The sequence below is a fragment of the Artemia sp. Qi Xiang Cuo genome, chromosome 11, assembly GCF_049724085.1.
Source record: "Artemia sp. Qi Xiang Cuo chromosome 11, ASM4972408v1, whole genome shotgun sequence".
Lineage (NCBI taxonomy): Eukaryota > Metazoa > Arthropoda > Branchiopoda > Anostraca > Artemiidae > Artemia > Artemia sp. Qi Xiang Cuo.
The window spans coordinates 27693910-27709734 of record NC_142804.1 but is presented as its reverse complement, the minus strand read 5'-3'; the positions used below and the strand labels follow the sequence as shown (position 1 = coordinate 27709734).

At 37.9% G+C, this 15825-nt stretch overlaps 1 protein-coding gene across 1 annotated transcript in view; it reads right to left on the bottom strand.

The window, feature by feature from the left end:
* LOC148946830 (uncharacterized) overlaps window positions 1–15825 on the bottom strand; it is a 126058-nt gene that overhangs the window by 39330 nt on the left and 70903 nt on the right. The window contains exon 3 of the mRNA XM_089096441.1: window positions 5674–5984. Coding sequence (XP_088952567.1) covers window positions 5674–5984 — 311 coding nt within the window. The remainder of the gene's footprint in view (window positions 1–5673; window positions 5985–15825) is intronic.

Here is a 15825-nt window from a genome sequence, read left to right as displayed (position 1 = left end):
AACCCCAATTCGTTGAAAACCTACACACATATCCATGCCTCAGGCGTAGGTTTGCGGGTAGGTTTTCAACGAATTGGGAGCTTACTACTAAAAGGGCACTAGAACTCTCGATTTCCAATCGAATGAGCCCCCTTCGAAGTTTATACGACGACCCCTTCTATATGAAGTACCTCTGGGAAAAAAAAATTGAGTTTGGGAGTAGGCTAGCTGCCCTCCGATCACTTTTGGCGCTTAAAAAGTGAACTACAACTTTCAATTTCCGATCAAAAGAGCCCTCTGTAAAGATTGTACGAGTATCCGTGGACGAGCATTTAGGACGTGGAGGGGGGGGCTAGTTTCCCTCCGATGTCTTTTGTCTCTTAAAAAGTGAACGAGAGCTTTCAATTTCCTATCAAATGAGCCCTTTCCGTAGTTTATACGAACATCCGTTCCATAAGAACTATATATGCCCCCAGAGCATTACTTACAACGCCTGTTTCCGGGCCCTGAGAGGTTGCGTCAACACAGGAGTTTTTCTTATCTCACCTTTGAACTATTTTTAATGAAATGGCTGTTTTAAAAATTTTATTGGATGGGCTTGGGGAAAAAAGGGCGTGTGGGGGGGGGCTAGTTGCCCTAGGATATCTTTTGAGTCTTAAAAAGTGAACTAATTCTTTCAATTACCGATTAAATGAGTTCTCTCTGAAGTTTATTCGAGCATCCCTTTCATAAGAACCATATACACCACCAGGACAACACTTACAACGCCTATACCCCGGGCCTTATGGGGTGGTGTTGACACCGGAGTTTTTGTTATATAATAATTTTGAGCAATTGTTAAAAAAATGTTAAAAAAAAATCTCAAAATTTGTAGCAGATGGGTTTGGGAAAAAAGGGTGTCAGGGGGGGTGGTGGAGCTACTTGCCCTTAAATCTCTTGACTCTTAAAAAATGAACTAGAACTTTCAATTTCCAATCAAATGAGCCCTCTATGAAGTTTATACGAGTATCTCTTCCATAAGAACCTTACATGCCTTTAGGGCATACCTTAGAACGCCTTCCCCCGGGCCCGTGGGGTTGTATTGACACCGGAATTTTTTTTATCCGACCTTCGAACTATTTTTAACAAAATGTCTATCTCAAAATTTTCATCAGATGGGTTTGGAAAAAGAAGGCGTGGGGGCGAGGGAGGTGGCTAGTGAACTTTCATTTTCAGATCAAATGAGCCCTCTCTGAAGTTTATACTAGCATCCCTTTCATAAGAAACATATATGCCCCAGGGTATAACTTACAACGCCTACCGCCGGGTCCCTAGGGGGTTGTATCGACAACTTTCTTATCTGAGTTTTTGTTATCTGACTTTTCAACAATTTTTAACTTAATTTTTAACTTAATAGGGGTGTTGGTAGGGGGCTAGTTGTCCTCCAATCTCTTTTGACTCTCAAAAATTGAACTAGAACTTTCAATTTCCAGTCAAATGAGCCCTCTTTGAAGTTTTTACGAGCATCCCTTCCATAAGGACCATATATTCCCCAAGGGCATAACTTATAACGCCTACCCCCGGGCCCTGGGGTTTGTGTCGACACCAGAGTTTTTGTTATATGATCCTTGAACTATTTCTTACAAAATAGCTGACTCAAAAATTTTATCGGATGCGTTTAGGAAAAAGGGCGTGAGGGGGGGGGGGGGGGTGGCGCTGGTTACCCTATGATATCTTTTGACGCTTAAAAAGTGAACTAGAACTTTTAATTTCCAATCAAATGAGCCCTCACTGAAGTTTACACGAATACACCTTCCATAAGAACCATATATGCCCCGAGGGTATAACTTATAGCCCTTGCCCTGAAGACTGCCGGGGGAGTGTCCTGCTCAAAGATATAATTTCTAGAACTTTAAACTATGTTGAAAAAAAATGGCGATCTCAAAATTTTGATTGCATATGTTTTGGTAAATGGTGGGCGTGGAAGGGGTGTTAGTTGCCTTCCAATCTCTGTCGACTATTAAAAAGGGCACTAGCCATTTAAATTTCGAATTGAATGAGCCCTTTTCGAAGCTTCTACGACAACACTTTCTATAAAAACCTTATATACTCCCAGGGCATAACTTACAACCCTTGCCCTGAGGGCTGTGGGGGGTTGTCATCCTCAAAGACTTAATTTCCAGAATTTTCAACTACATTGAACGAAATGGCTATCTCAAAATTTTGATTGGATCTGTCTTGGGAAAAGGAGGGTGTGATAGAGGGGTTAGTGGCCCTCCAATCACTTTCGACTATTAAAAAGGGCACTATCATTTTTAATTTCCAATCGAATGAGCCCTTTTTGAAGTTTCTACAACAAAGATTTCTATAAAAACCTTATATGCCCCAAGGGCATAAGTTACAACCCTTGCCCTGAGGGTTGTGGGCGGAGTGTCCTTCTCAAAAACATAATTCCAGTCTGGAAATCCACTACGTAGAACACCATGGCTATTTCAAAATTTTGATTGGATATTTTTGGGGTGGTGGGCGTGGAAATGGTGTTAGTTGCCGTCCAATCACTTTTGACCCTTATAAAGGGCGCTAGAACTCTCGATTTCCAATCGAATTTGACCCCTTTGAAGTTTTTACGACGACCCCTTTCATATGAAGTGCCTCTGGAAAAAATAGTAATAATAAAACATTGGAGCCTTATGGCCTTTACTATAGGCAACGCTGTAGCGTTGCCTCTGATTTTTGTTCGTTTCGGGTTTCATTTATTTATTGATGCTGACTTGTGGTAGTTCTAAGCTTGGTAGATTATTTGATTTTATTTTTGCTCATTTTGGGTTTAATGGAGTTCTTTACTTTTTTTGAAAAACTTATTTTGCGTACTTTTTTTTAATTAATTTGTATCATAACTTAAAATTTTCAGTTGTATAGAGAGAAATAATCAGATCCGGAGTTCATGTTTTGGTTTATTTATTCTTCATTTCAAGTAATACTAAAGCTTGTTTTTTACACTTTAAAATTGTATATTGCACGCTACTGGTATTATAGCTGGTGACACTAAGATGTTACCTGATGAATCTATCCATTATTTTTGTATGATGTTCAATGATTTTGCGGCTATTAAAATAATATTTATGTTTATGCAAAAGTTTTCAAATAGTTTTAATTGTATATCAGAAGCCACTGATACCACAGCTGGTGTAAGACTTTGAAAAGCGTATTGATTAGTTTGTTGTTGTCTACTCCTAAATCAATATTCTTGTTTTTATACCGGCATTTTGGTGTTTTCAGTAAAGCGCTAGTTTTCTACAATCATACACACACAGAGAAATATTATCAGTTGGTTTATTCGCACTAGGTCTATAAAGATATGCTAGATAGACTTGTGAAGCAATAATTTTTGTTCGTTTTAAGTTTCAACTACGCTCTTTACTTCCCTCAGAAAAACTTTTTTTTTAAAATTAATCTTTACCTGTTGTTAGTTTAAAGTTAATTTAGAACAAGCGCAGCCATGATATTATTCTTTTTTTTTCTGGGAGGATAGCCCCCGTCATACGCTATATGGAACAGTTTCTGTTTGTTTTAAGCTTTAGTGTTGCTCCATACTTCCAGTTGAACTTTTTTTTTTATTTAATTAGCGACAATTTTTCAAATAATGCCTGGAATACCCCCCCCCCCCTCGTGTAAAATTTCTCCTCGAAAGTCCCCCAAATTAACTTTCGTTCCTATGGAAAATTCTTCCGGTGGAAAATCCCCCCCCTGGAAAAATTCCACCCTAAAAATATGTCCAAATATTTCTTAGTAACAAATATTAAGCTATACGCCAACAATGGGTAAATTAAGTAACTTACAGCCCTTTCTTCAGAGACTATGGGAACCAAAATAAACAATGAACGGACAAATTCGAATAACTAATTTCGATTTTTTTTTCTGAAATACTAAAAGGAAATGTAAAAAAGGGAAACCATTTTTTTACCCAGTAATTATCAGAAAAAAATGAGCTCGACATTGCTAATATTTTTGCGGTTAATCTAAATGTTTGGCGAAGTAGGAAATATTGCATTGGTTTAGGATTACCTTAGTCAGCCTTAACAAAGACAGTTACTCCGTGTAATCATATAGAAGGCACAAAACCATGATTAAAAAAAAAAAATTCCTGATAACTTGAACTTTTGACATTCTGATTCAAAGTTCAGAGAACTTCCGACTGAACTACGAACTCTTATTTAATATTATCTTATTTAATTATCTTATTTAATCTATTGGTTTTTGTAGGACCATAATTACGTAGCTTACAGCCCTTTTCCCAGGGACTACAGAGGGTCTTGTCATCACCAAAAGCATAGTTATTTGACCTTTTCTCTATGCAGAAAAAATGGCTATCTCAAAATTTTGATAAGACGACTTTAGGTGACGGGGGGCCTTTTGGGGAAGGTGCTAGCTGCGCTCCAATCTTTTTGATCGCTTGAAAATGGCAACTAGCAATTTTAATTTCCGTTCGAATAATCTATTAACCGTCTTTCTATGAAGTTCTGGTAACCCGCTAGCCCTGGTATATTTTCCTGATTGTTCAAGATGGGGGACTCTAATTATCCTATACAAGGTTTTTAACCGTTTTGATTCAAACGGTACAATTTTATTTTCGTCATTTTCGAGGGGTTTCATTTCAGGCTCTTTTTCAAAATCACCCTAATTTTTTTTTTCGCAATAATCTTTTACTTTTAAGATTAACTGAAATAATCGTTACCATTCCTGAATCAGTGTCTCATTAAGCAGTTTTTTTTCCAAACGTATTTTCAACTTTTGGTTACTATGGGGTGTGGTTTGCTCTTTACTATGTTGCAGCTATTGCTGCAACCATGACAGAAGGAACAAAACCATGATTGAAAAAACACTCTATACCGATACGCCCGATACGGATACGCGCGATTCCAATACGCGTAACACCCATACGCGCGATACCGAAACGCCGGATAACGCATACAGCCCTTTCCACAGGGACTATGGAGGATCATATTGTCACCAAAAGTATAGTTATTGGACCTTTGAACAATGTTGAACAAAATAGCTGTCTCATAATCTTGGTCGGACGACTTTGGGGGAGGGACTAGCTGCCCTCCAAAATTTTTTGTCACCTAAAAAGGGCCCCATCATTATAATTTCTGTTCAAATGATCCATTAAACATATCTCGATGATGTTCTGGTAACCCTTTAGCCCTGGTAGAAAAAAAATAGAACACACCCAATGGTGCACTTTTTATTCCCTACCTAACACCATTTTTGAGGGGTCTCAGGCTCTTTTTTGAAATTGCCAAAATTTGTTTTCGCAATAAACTTTTACTTTTAACATTTACCGAAACAATAGTTACCATTCCTTATTTAGTCTCAAATGGGAATTTGTTCTCATTGGGCAGTTTTTTTTTTCAAAGCTCTTTTTCAACTTCTGGATACTATGGGCCGTGGTTAACTTTTTACTAGGTTGCAGCTTCTGCTGCAACCATGATGTACGATATTTAGCTATTTATCTTGTTTTATTGACTGATGTAAACTGAAAAGCACCATACGTCTCCTATTGCGTTTTTATTCGTTCCAAATCGAGAAGTAATATGCTATGTCTTATCATCTTTCAGTAATTTTAGTAATAATGCTTAGAAATTCATTATTGTACTGAATTTGTTTTATCTATGATAGTAGATAGGCGTAAAAAAAAAAATCCGAAAATAAAACTTTAATTTTGCTGATATAAATATATGGACATGAATAGAAATACTGACCTCCTTCTGTGCCTTCGTAAGGGTTAACGTGCTCTGAGGTCATAAACTGGTTTAGTAATGCACCTTTACCCACACCAAGGGCGCCCAGCATTGCAACTACGTATGAGCTCCTATTTTCTTTCGCAGCTTCATCATCACTGGCTGAATTTGGTATGTTTTCTACTGTTAATGGTTCATCATCTGTAAAGGCTAGACGTGCCCCTGGCACTAGACTACTGCTTCTTGATCTGCGACGACGGAAAGAATCGCCACGATTTACGACTCCTACAAAAATATACGCTATTAAACAAAAAAAAAAATGTATTTTGGTTTCCTGGGACAAACAATGTAGGTAAAACTTACCTCTATAAAAAAAATATTTAGAAATAAATTACCTTTACAATATAGTAGGTCTCTTTTCATTATAATACTGCTCGAGAATCAGTCTTGACTTTTTTCTTCTTTTTTAATGCATTTGAACTCTACTAGGTTTGGTGCTTTTTACATCCCATAAAGCCACTAAATTATCTTTATATTGTTATTTTTTTTTTATCCTGATTTATCTTGTTCGTTTGTCTGCAAGGGTGTACTCAAGTTTGGGATTAATAGTTTTAAGAACGAGCGCTAAAACTACGACAATTCTGACCATTATATCCTCTCATCCTAAATTTTGATCCCATCTTAAAGGTGAATTCTGTTAAAATCATAAAGCACATCATCCTCGGTTTTTCCAGACACCCATGTCCCATTGAAAGGAATAGTGCCCTTATTGATAGTCGAAAGTGATTGAAAGGCAACTAACACCCCTTCCACGCCCACCATTTCTCCAAACACATCCAATCAAAGTTCTGAGATAGCAATTTTGTTCAACGTAGTTGAAAGTTCTGGAAATTAGGTCTTTGAGGATCCCCCTACAGTCCTCAGGGCAAGGGTTGTAAGTTATGCCCTGGGGGCATATAAAGTTTTTATAGAAAGCGTTGTCGTAGAAACTTCAAAAAGGGTTCATTTGATCGGAAATCAAATGTGCCTAGTGCCCTTTTTAACAATCGAAAGTGATTGGAAGGCTACTAACATCCCTTCCACGCCCAGCATTTATCCAAACAAATCCAATCACAAATTTTGAGATAGGCATTTTGTTCAAAGTAGTAGAAAGGTCCGGAAATTATATTTTTGAGCAGGACACTCCCTCCACAGCACTTAGGGTAAGGGTTGTAAGTTATTCCCGGGGGGCATATAAGGTTTTCATTGAAAGCTTTGTCGTAAAAACTTGAAAAAGGGCTCATTCGATTGGAAATTCAAAGGGCTACTGCCCTTTTTAATAGTCGAAAGTGATCGGAGGGCAACTAGACCCCCTCTCACGCCAACCTTTTCGCTAAACTCATCCAATCCAAGTTTTTAGATAGCCATTTTGTTCAAAGTTGTTAAAAAATGGGATGATAACCCCCTCAGAGCCCTCGAGACAAGGGTTGTAAGTTATGCCCTGGGGGTAAATTAGGTTTTTTTATAGACAGTAGTGTTGTAGAAACTTTAATAGGGGCTCATTCGATTGGAAATTAGGAGGGTTTGTGCCCTTTTTAATAGTCGAAAGTGATTGGAGGATAGCCAACACCCCTCTCACACCAACCATTTCCCAAAACATATCCAATCAAAATTTTAAGATAGCCATTTTTTTCGACGTAGTTTAAAAGTCAAGAAATTATGTTTTTGAGGATGACACTCCCCCCACAGCCCTCAGGGCAGGGTAGTTTTAAGGTATGCCCTGGGGGCAAATAAGTTTTTTTTTATATAGAAAGCGCTGTCGTAGAAACTTCAAAAAGGAATCATTCGATTTGAAACTGAAACGGCTAATGCCCTTTTTGAAAGTCGAAAGTGGGTGGAGGATAAGTAACCCCCCTCTCACGCCCACCATTTCCCCAAACACATCCAATGAAAATTTTGAGATAGCCATTTTGTTCAACGAATTTGAAAGTTCTGAAAATTGGGTTTTTGAGAATGACAACCCCCCCTCCCCAGCCCTTAGGGCAAGGGATGTAAGTTAAGCCCTGAGGGCCTATAAGGTTTTTATTGAAAGCGTTATCGTAGGAACTTCAAAAGGGCTCGTTCGAATGGAAATTGAAAGGGCTAGTGCCTTTTGTAATAGTTGAAAGTAATTGGAGAGCAACTAACGCCCCTCTCACGCCCACCGTTTCCCCAAACAAATCCAATTAAAATTTTGAGATAGCCATATTGTTTAACGTAGTTGAAAGTTCAGGAAATTACGAGTTTGAGGATGACAACCCCCTTACAGCCCTCAGGGCAAGGGTTTTAATTTATGCCGAAAGTAATTAGAAGGCAACTAACACCCCTTCCACGCCCACCATTTCCCCAAACACATCCAATCAAAATTTTGAGATAGCCATTTTGTTCAACCTAGTTGATTTCCAGATACAAATTATGTTTTTAAGGAGGAAACTCTCCAAACAGCCCACAGGGCAAGGGTTTTAAGTTATGCCCTGGGGGCATATAAAGTTTTTATAGAAAACTTTATGGTAGAAACTTCAAATAAGGCTCAGTCGACTAGAAATTCAAAGAGCTATAGCTCTTCTTAATAGTCAAAAGTGATTGGAGGGCAACTAAATCCCCTCTCACGCTCACCTTTTCCCCAAACACATCCAATCAATATTTTGAGACAGCCATTTTGTTCAACGTAATTGAATGTTCTGGAAATTAGGTCTTTGGGGATGACAACCCCCCCACCCCAAATTGTTGGCACAATGTATTTTTGTCGGATTTGTCGTAGAAACTTTGAAAGGGCTCATTCAATCGGAAATTGGTTTAGCTACTGCCATTTTTAATAGTCGAAAGTGATTGGAGGGCAACTAACCCCCCTCTCAAGCCGCCTTTTTCCCCAAACGTATCCAATCAAAATTTTGAGATAGCTATTTTGTTCAACGTAGTTGAAAGTTTTGGAAATTAGGTCTTTGAGGATGACAACCCCCGCCCCCCCCCCACATCCCTCAGGGCAATGATTGGAAGTTATGCCCTGGGGGCATATAAGGATTTTATAGAAAGCTTTGTCGTAGAAGCATCAAAAAGGGCTCATTCGATTGGAAATTGAAATAGATAGTGCCCATATTAATAGTCGAAAGTGAATGGAAGGCAACTAACCCCCCTCTCACGCCCATATTTTCCCCAAACACATACAATCAATATTTTTAGATAGCCATTTTGCTCAACGTAGTTGTCAGTTTGGGAAATTAGGTCTTTAAGAGGGACAACCCCCCACAGCGCTCAGCACGGCCCCCCCCCACAACTTACATCCATTAGCCTGAGGGCCTTGGGAGGGGGGATGTCATCCTCAAAGACCAAAATTTCCAAAATTTTCAACTACGTTGAACAAGATGCCTGTCACAAAATTTTGATTGGACGTGTTTGCGGAAATGGTAGGCGTGAGAGGGGGGCTAGTTGCCCTCCAATCACTTTCGACTTTCAAAAAGGATACTAGCCCTTTCAATTTCCAATTGAATGAGCCCTTTTTGAAGTTTCTGCAAAAATACTAACTACAAATACCTTATATGCCCCCTGGGCATAACTTACATCCATTCCCCTGATGTGTTTGGGGGGTTTGCCTTCTTCAAAGACATAATTTTTAGAGCTTTCGACTACGTTGAACAAAATGGCTATCTCAAAATTTGATGGGACGTATTTGGAGAAATGGTGGGTTCGAGAGGGGGTTCACTGCCTTCCAATCACTTTCGACTATTAAAAAGGCCACCAGCCCTTTCAACTTCCAATCGAATGAGGCCTTTTTGAAGTTTCTACAACAGCACTTTGTCTAAAAACCTTATATAACCCAGGACATAACTCATAAATCTTACCCTGAGGGCTGTGGGGGGTGGGGGTTTTCATCCTCAAACGCCTAATTACCAGAATTTTGAACTACGGTGAATAAGATGGCCATCTCAAAACTTTGATTGGATGTGTTTGGGGAAATGATGGGTGTGAGAGGGGGGCTAGTGGCCCTCCAATCACTTTTGGCTATTAAAAAGCACACTCGCCCTTTCAATTTCCAATTTAATGATCCCTTTTTGAAGTTTCTACGACAACACTTTCTATAAAATCTTATATGCCCCCAGGGCATAACTTACAGCCCTTGCCCTGAGAGTTGTTTGGGGTTTGTCTTCCTCAAAGAACTTTCCAGAACTTTCAACTACGTTGAACAAAATTGCTATCTAAAAATTTTGATTGGATGTGTTTGGTGAACCCCCCACACCCCCCTGGGGGGTGTGGGGGGTTTGTCATCTTCAAAGACATAATTTCCAGAACTTTCAACTATGTTGAAAAAAATCGCTATCTCAAACCTTTGATTGGATATGTTTGGGGAAATGGTGGGTGTGAGAGGGGGTCAGGTGCCCTCCAATCACTTTCGGCTGTTCAAAAGGGCACTAGCCCTTTCAATTTCTAATTTAATTAGCCCCTTTTGAAGTTTCTACGACAACGCTATCTATAAGAACCTTATATGCCCCCAGGGCATAACTTACAGCCCTTGCTCTGAGGGGTGTTTAGGGTTTTTCATCCTCGAAGACATAATTTCCAGAATTTTCAAATATGTTTAAAAAAATGGCTGTCTCAAAATTTTGATTGGATGTGTTTGGGGAAATGGTGAGTGTGAGAGGGGGGTTAGTGGCCCTCCAATCACTTTCGACTATTAAAAAGGGCTCTAGCCCTTTCAATTTTCAACTTAATGAGCCCTTTTTGAAGTTTCTACGACAACGCTTTATATAAAAAATGTTATATACCCCCAGGGCATAACTTACAGCCCTTGCCCTTAGGGCTCTGAGGGGTTTATCATCTTCAAAGACCTAATTTCCAGAACTTTCAACTACGTTGAACAAAATGGATATCTCGAAATTTTGATTGCATGTGTTTGGGCAAATGATTGGCATGAGAAGGAGATTAGTGGCCCTCCAATCACTTTCTATAAAAACCTTTCTATAAAAACCATATATGCCCCCAGGGCAAAACTTAAAACCCTTGCCATGAGGGCTCTGGGGGGCTGCTATCCTGAAAGACCAAATTTCCAGAGCTTTCAACTACGTTTAACAAAATGTCTATATCAAAATTTTTATTTGCCTTCCAATCACTTTCGACTATTAAAAAGGGCACTAGCCCTTTCAATTTCCAATCGAATGAGCCCTTTTTGAAGTTTCTACAACAACACGTTCTATAACAAACTTTTATGCCCCCAGGGCATAAATTATAACCCTTGCCCAGAGGGATGTTGGGGGGGGGTCCTCCTCAAAGACCTAATTTCTGTAACTTCAACTACTTTGAAAAAAGAGCCATCTCAAAATTTAAATTGGACTTGTTTGGGGAAATGGTGGGTGTGAGAGGGGGTTTAGTTGCCCTCCAATCCTTTTCGACTATTAAAAAGGGCACTAGTCCTTTTAATTGCTAATCGAATGAGCCCTTTTTGAAGTTTCTATGACAATACTTTCTATAAAAACCTTATATACCCCCATGGCATAACTTAGAGCCCTTGCCCTGAGGGCTGTGGAGGGAGTGTCGTCCGAAAGGACATAATTTCCAGATATTTCAATTACGTTGAACAAAATCGCTATCTCAAATTTTTGATATAATGCGTTTGGAGAGATGATGGGCATGGAAGGGGTGTTAATTCCAATCAAAGTCTAAAACCTACTGCGTCACTGGCGCTTTACTGAAACCAATTTTATTACAAATATTTGCTTTTATACTTAATATTGAAAATAAACATTAAAATTATAGTAAAATTTTGAACTGATGAACTTTCAGCAATTAATATCCTTATACATCAAATATTCAGCTTAGTTTATCAGTTCTTTCTAAAGTTGTTCAAGACGAATATAGTTCCACTACCAACAAGAGTTTGGATACTGTAAATAAAAACCAAAAGCGTACTGCGTCATTGGCGCTTAACTGAAAATGAATTATATTACAAATATTTTTTTTCCAGTTCTACAGCAACGAAAATAAAAATAAAATTACAGTGAATAAATTCTTGAACTGATGGATCTTTTAACAATTAATATCACTATTGATGTTGTTTATCAAATTCAATTTGATGTTGTTTTTACTTTCAAAAGATTTTTCAAGACGCATATAGTTTTCAGTAAAGCGCCAATGATGCAGTAGGTTTTAGACTTTTACAGTGAGAGGAAGTGATACCCAAACTGTTGTTTTTAGCGATTTTCGTTCATTTCAAGCTTGATTTGCATATTCAATTTAAGATTCACTTGCTTTATGATATACTTATTAATTTGCGTTAATATTAATTTTGCGTTTGCGTGCATTGATTGTTTGTTTAATTTCTGTTCGTTTGAAGTTTCATTTATACTTCAATATTAAAACATTTTTTTTCGTTTTAAGCTTGATTTTCATACTCAATCTAAGCATTACTCACTTTAAGATCTATTTATTCATTTATATTATTACTTGTTGTATGTTTTTTGCTATGACGGTTCATTTAATTTCTTATCGTTTTGGTTTTCATTTATTCTTTAATAGTAATTTCTGGTCATTTTGAGTTTGAATTTTAACAAGTATTTGTATCTGCTGATCTAAAGTTTAAAATAGCCTTTACTTTTCTTTGAAAAACTTATTTTTCGGAAACTCTTTTTAATTAATCTCCTGAAAAATCCAACTCAACTGCCCCCACTGTTCTTGAGATGAGATATAGTATATGCTCCCATTTTTTAACAAGTTTTAATATAGTATATAGTGTTTTTTTATTTATATCTCTTTTTCACCGAGAATATGTCCTAGCTCCACCAAGTCTTAAAAAGTCAATAACTTATAACCAGATGTGAAAGAAAATATGTTTAGCCATTCTCGGTTCCCTTTCCCTGGTTAAAGTTTAAGACTTACTTGCCCACTTCAAAAAGAAAAATCCCAGAATATTACAAATTGATCTCCCAAACCGTTCCCAAAACATTGCAGATAAGCTATATTGATAATCGAGCAAACAGTGTCTCTTAATTTACCTCACTAATTAACTCTGAATAGATTTTTAGTCCCATTGCAGCTTATTGTGCAAAGACGTTTAGGCTGATTGGAGACAAAAGCATTTTCAGCCTCTCCCCCAGCAAAAAATTTGAGGCCTCCTTCCCCCCTTCTTTATCCTAAACTACTACATTACTAAACTCCATCCATCCAGCTATTTTCCACCGATGGAGAATATTGAGTTTGATTTCATTGGTGAGATCAGTGTGGTTGCATACGAAATGTTATACATGATTGAATGACGATTAAGACAGCTCAAGAGTAAAGATAATGAAGTTTTTGGAGATCCAAATAATATACCCTTTGGTAACGTCATGGAATTGTCACCCGTAAAAGGAGCACAAGTCTCGATTCGTGCCAGTAATACATTTGTGGAGACTGTTTCTTTAGTGGAGTTGATTCAAAACATGCGGCAACAGGATGACACGACATTTGCTCATTTTTTTTTAATGTTCTAAGTATTGGAGAACTCAGTTCTCACCACTTTAAGCTGTTCTTGTCACAAAGATTAAAAGCTTAAGATCTCAAGTGTGATTTTACTATCGAAAAAGTAATTCGCATCTATCCTAAAATAGACCAAGAACAGGCCCAAAATAATGATGTTCTCAAGAAGCTTGATCTTGATGACACTAAAATCATCAAAAAAGGCACAAGATCGTTCAATTGAAGCTTTTGAAAGAGTTGATAATGCTGATATGATGGGAATTGTCTCAAATGGCATAAATAAAACTGCCGGTTTGCCACAATTGTTTATGGGCAGCAACAATTACCAACGGCAAATGGTGGGTTAAGCCACTATAAGTTTGTTTACTACCATGGTCAGGGGCGTCCTGATAGGGAACGGGGAGGGGCACGCCGCCCCTCTAGTGTTTTTTGAATTCGGTAAAATTTTCGCCGAACGCAAAAATTTCAGCACAAATTTTGCAAAACCACCCGAAATTTAGCAAAATTCTTGATTTCTACAGAAAATTTGGCATAAATCAGGTAGGAATTCAGTAAAATTTACGAAGATTGCCACCCCCCAATGAAAAGACTCTCGGGAAGCCCCTGAACATGGCTGCAACCAGTAAGCAACTAGTAAGCGAAATCTTAAAAGCGCACTTTCTGCAAAACTTTTAGTGGCGTTATAAAGTCTAATGGAAAACTTTTTTCCAAGGAACGTTGATTCAGGTATATTAGTTACTATTCAAATTTAATAGAATAGTAGTTTGTGATTATTAAGATATTCTTTAAAAATTGAAAAAGAGCCCAGACTCCTCCAAAATGTTGCCAAATAGAAAAACAGTACACCACTAAAATCACCATTTTTGAACACCCAAGGCTATACTGAAGACTTGCAGTCCCCCACCTTGAGCAATAAGAAAAATTACACTTCTCCATGGGTAGCACTGATGTGTCTCCTGTTCTTTCAGTTTTTTGTTTTTTGTTTCTGTTTTGTTTTTGTTTTTCAGCTGTGAGTTGATCAAACCATTAGTCTTAGAATATTTGTAGAAGTCTCGTTTGGACGAAACTCACCATATCTCGAGCCCTTTTTAAGTAACCAAATAGATTTTGCCACAATAAAGTGTCATTATCTGTCTTTCTGTGCCATAAAACACCAAAATGAGAGCCAATCATTGGACTGAGCCAGAAGTGATACTAAATTAAACGAAAAAAAAAAATTAAGCAACAGTCTTAAAATGCTTTGTTTTTATATTGTAAAAAGGTTTCCTTAATAGGTTTGCTTTTACTGTACCAAAACTCTTTTTTTTGTGTTTTCAGTAAAGCGCTAGTTTTCTATAATCCTACAAATATAGGGAAATATAATTAGTTGGTTTATTTGTACTAGGTTTTAGTACAAACAAACCAACCTTTCCTTGTCCAACACAAGGTGTTGGACAAGGAAAGACTATAGGCATATTTAAGGAAAACGAGGCGTTCCGAAGAAGTCCTCAAGTTTTCCTGAAGGTGAGCGCAAGGAGAAGATAGTTATAGCTGGAGAAGGTACTTTGCAGTACATCTTTGGACACAAGGATGATGAAGACCTAAACTCTGCTCCCTATCGTGTCTTCCAAAAGAAGATGTCAACATCCTCAAAATTTGAGCATCCTTGAGACTTGCAACCCGTACGTGCATCTACGAAGTTTCACTCACTGCGTGTCTATCATCGGGTACAAAATTGGGGTGGAATTAGAGGTCGACCTTCTTCAGTGGAGATTTAGGTGCAAAGAAAAACTCTTGGTTACGACGATGACTGATTTATAATCGGCTCCATTGCAGCTTCTGAAAATTGTGTAAGCCAAATAGATGTGACTCAGAAAGATAATCATTCCAGAAGAAAGATCTGGATTGCTCTATAGCTTGCAAATAATGCAGAGGGATCTCCTGCCAAAATGTCATGGGACTCGATGACACTGCCTTTAATGCCAATGATTTTGAAAGTTTTATAGTTTTGCAAATGGTAGCCCATTCTACAGAAGACACTTGTAATTTAAATTCTGTAACATTCCCATTACGGGTGTTTTACAACATAAAAGTCTTTTTCTTTTCCATTTTCGTTATATATAATCAAGAAAACTCTAGAAAGGACTCCTTGCTCACAAAAAAAGAATATTTCGTTGATTTTCAGACTTAACCCCTCTCACTTCAAACTCTAAGACGGAAACTATGAGGGGGTTCACCCCCTCGTCAATACCTCGCTGTTTAAGCTGAAGTTTAAATTTTGTTCCAATTCTTTAAGAATGACCCCTGAATCACAAAGGCCGTTTAATTAGAATAAATAGCTCTTTTGAAAGTACTAAAAAAAACTTTAGCGTAAAGAGCGAGGTATTGACGAGGAGGCCAACCCCCTCATTTACGTAGTAATTTCTGTTCATTTTAAGTTTTAATGTTGCTCCTTACTTTCAGTTGAAAAAACTTGTTTCGTTTATTTAATTTCTGATTGTTTTTTAAATAATGCTGGGAAATCGGAAAATTCTCTTCCCCAATGAAAAATTCTTCCATGAAAAGATCCTCACACGTAACCCCTCCCCTGGACCCCCCCCCCCACCAGAAAAGATCCACCCTGAATATGTATGTATGCTTCCCAATAATCAATGCTATATGTACACAATGGGCTAAGTTCATA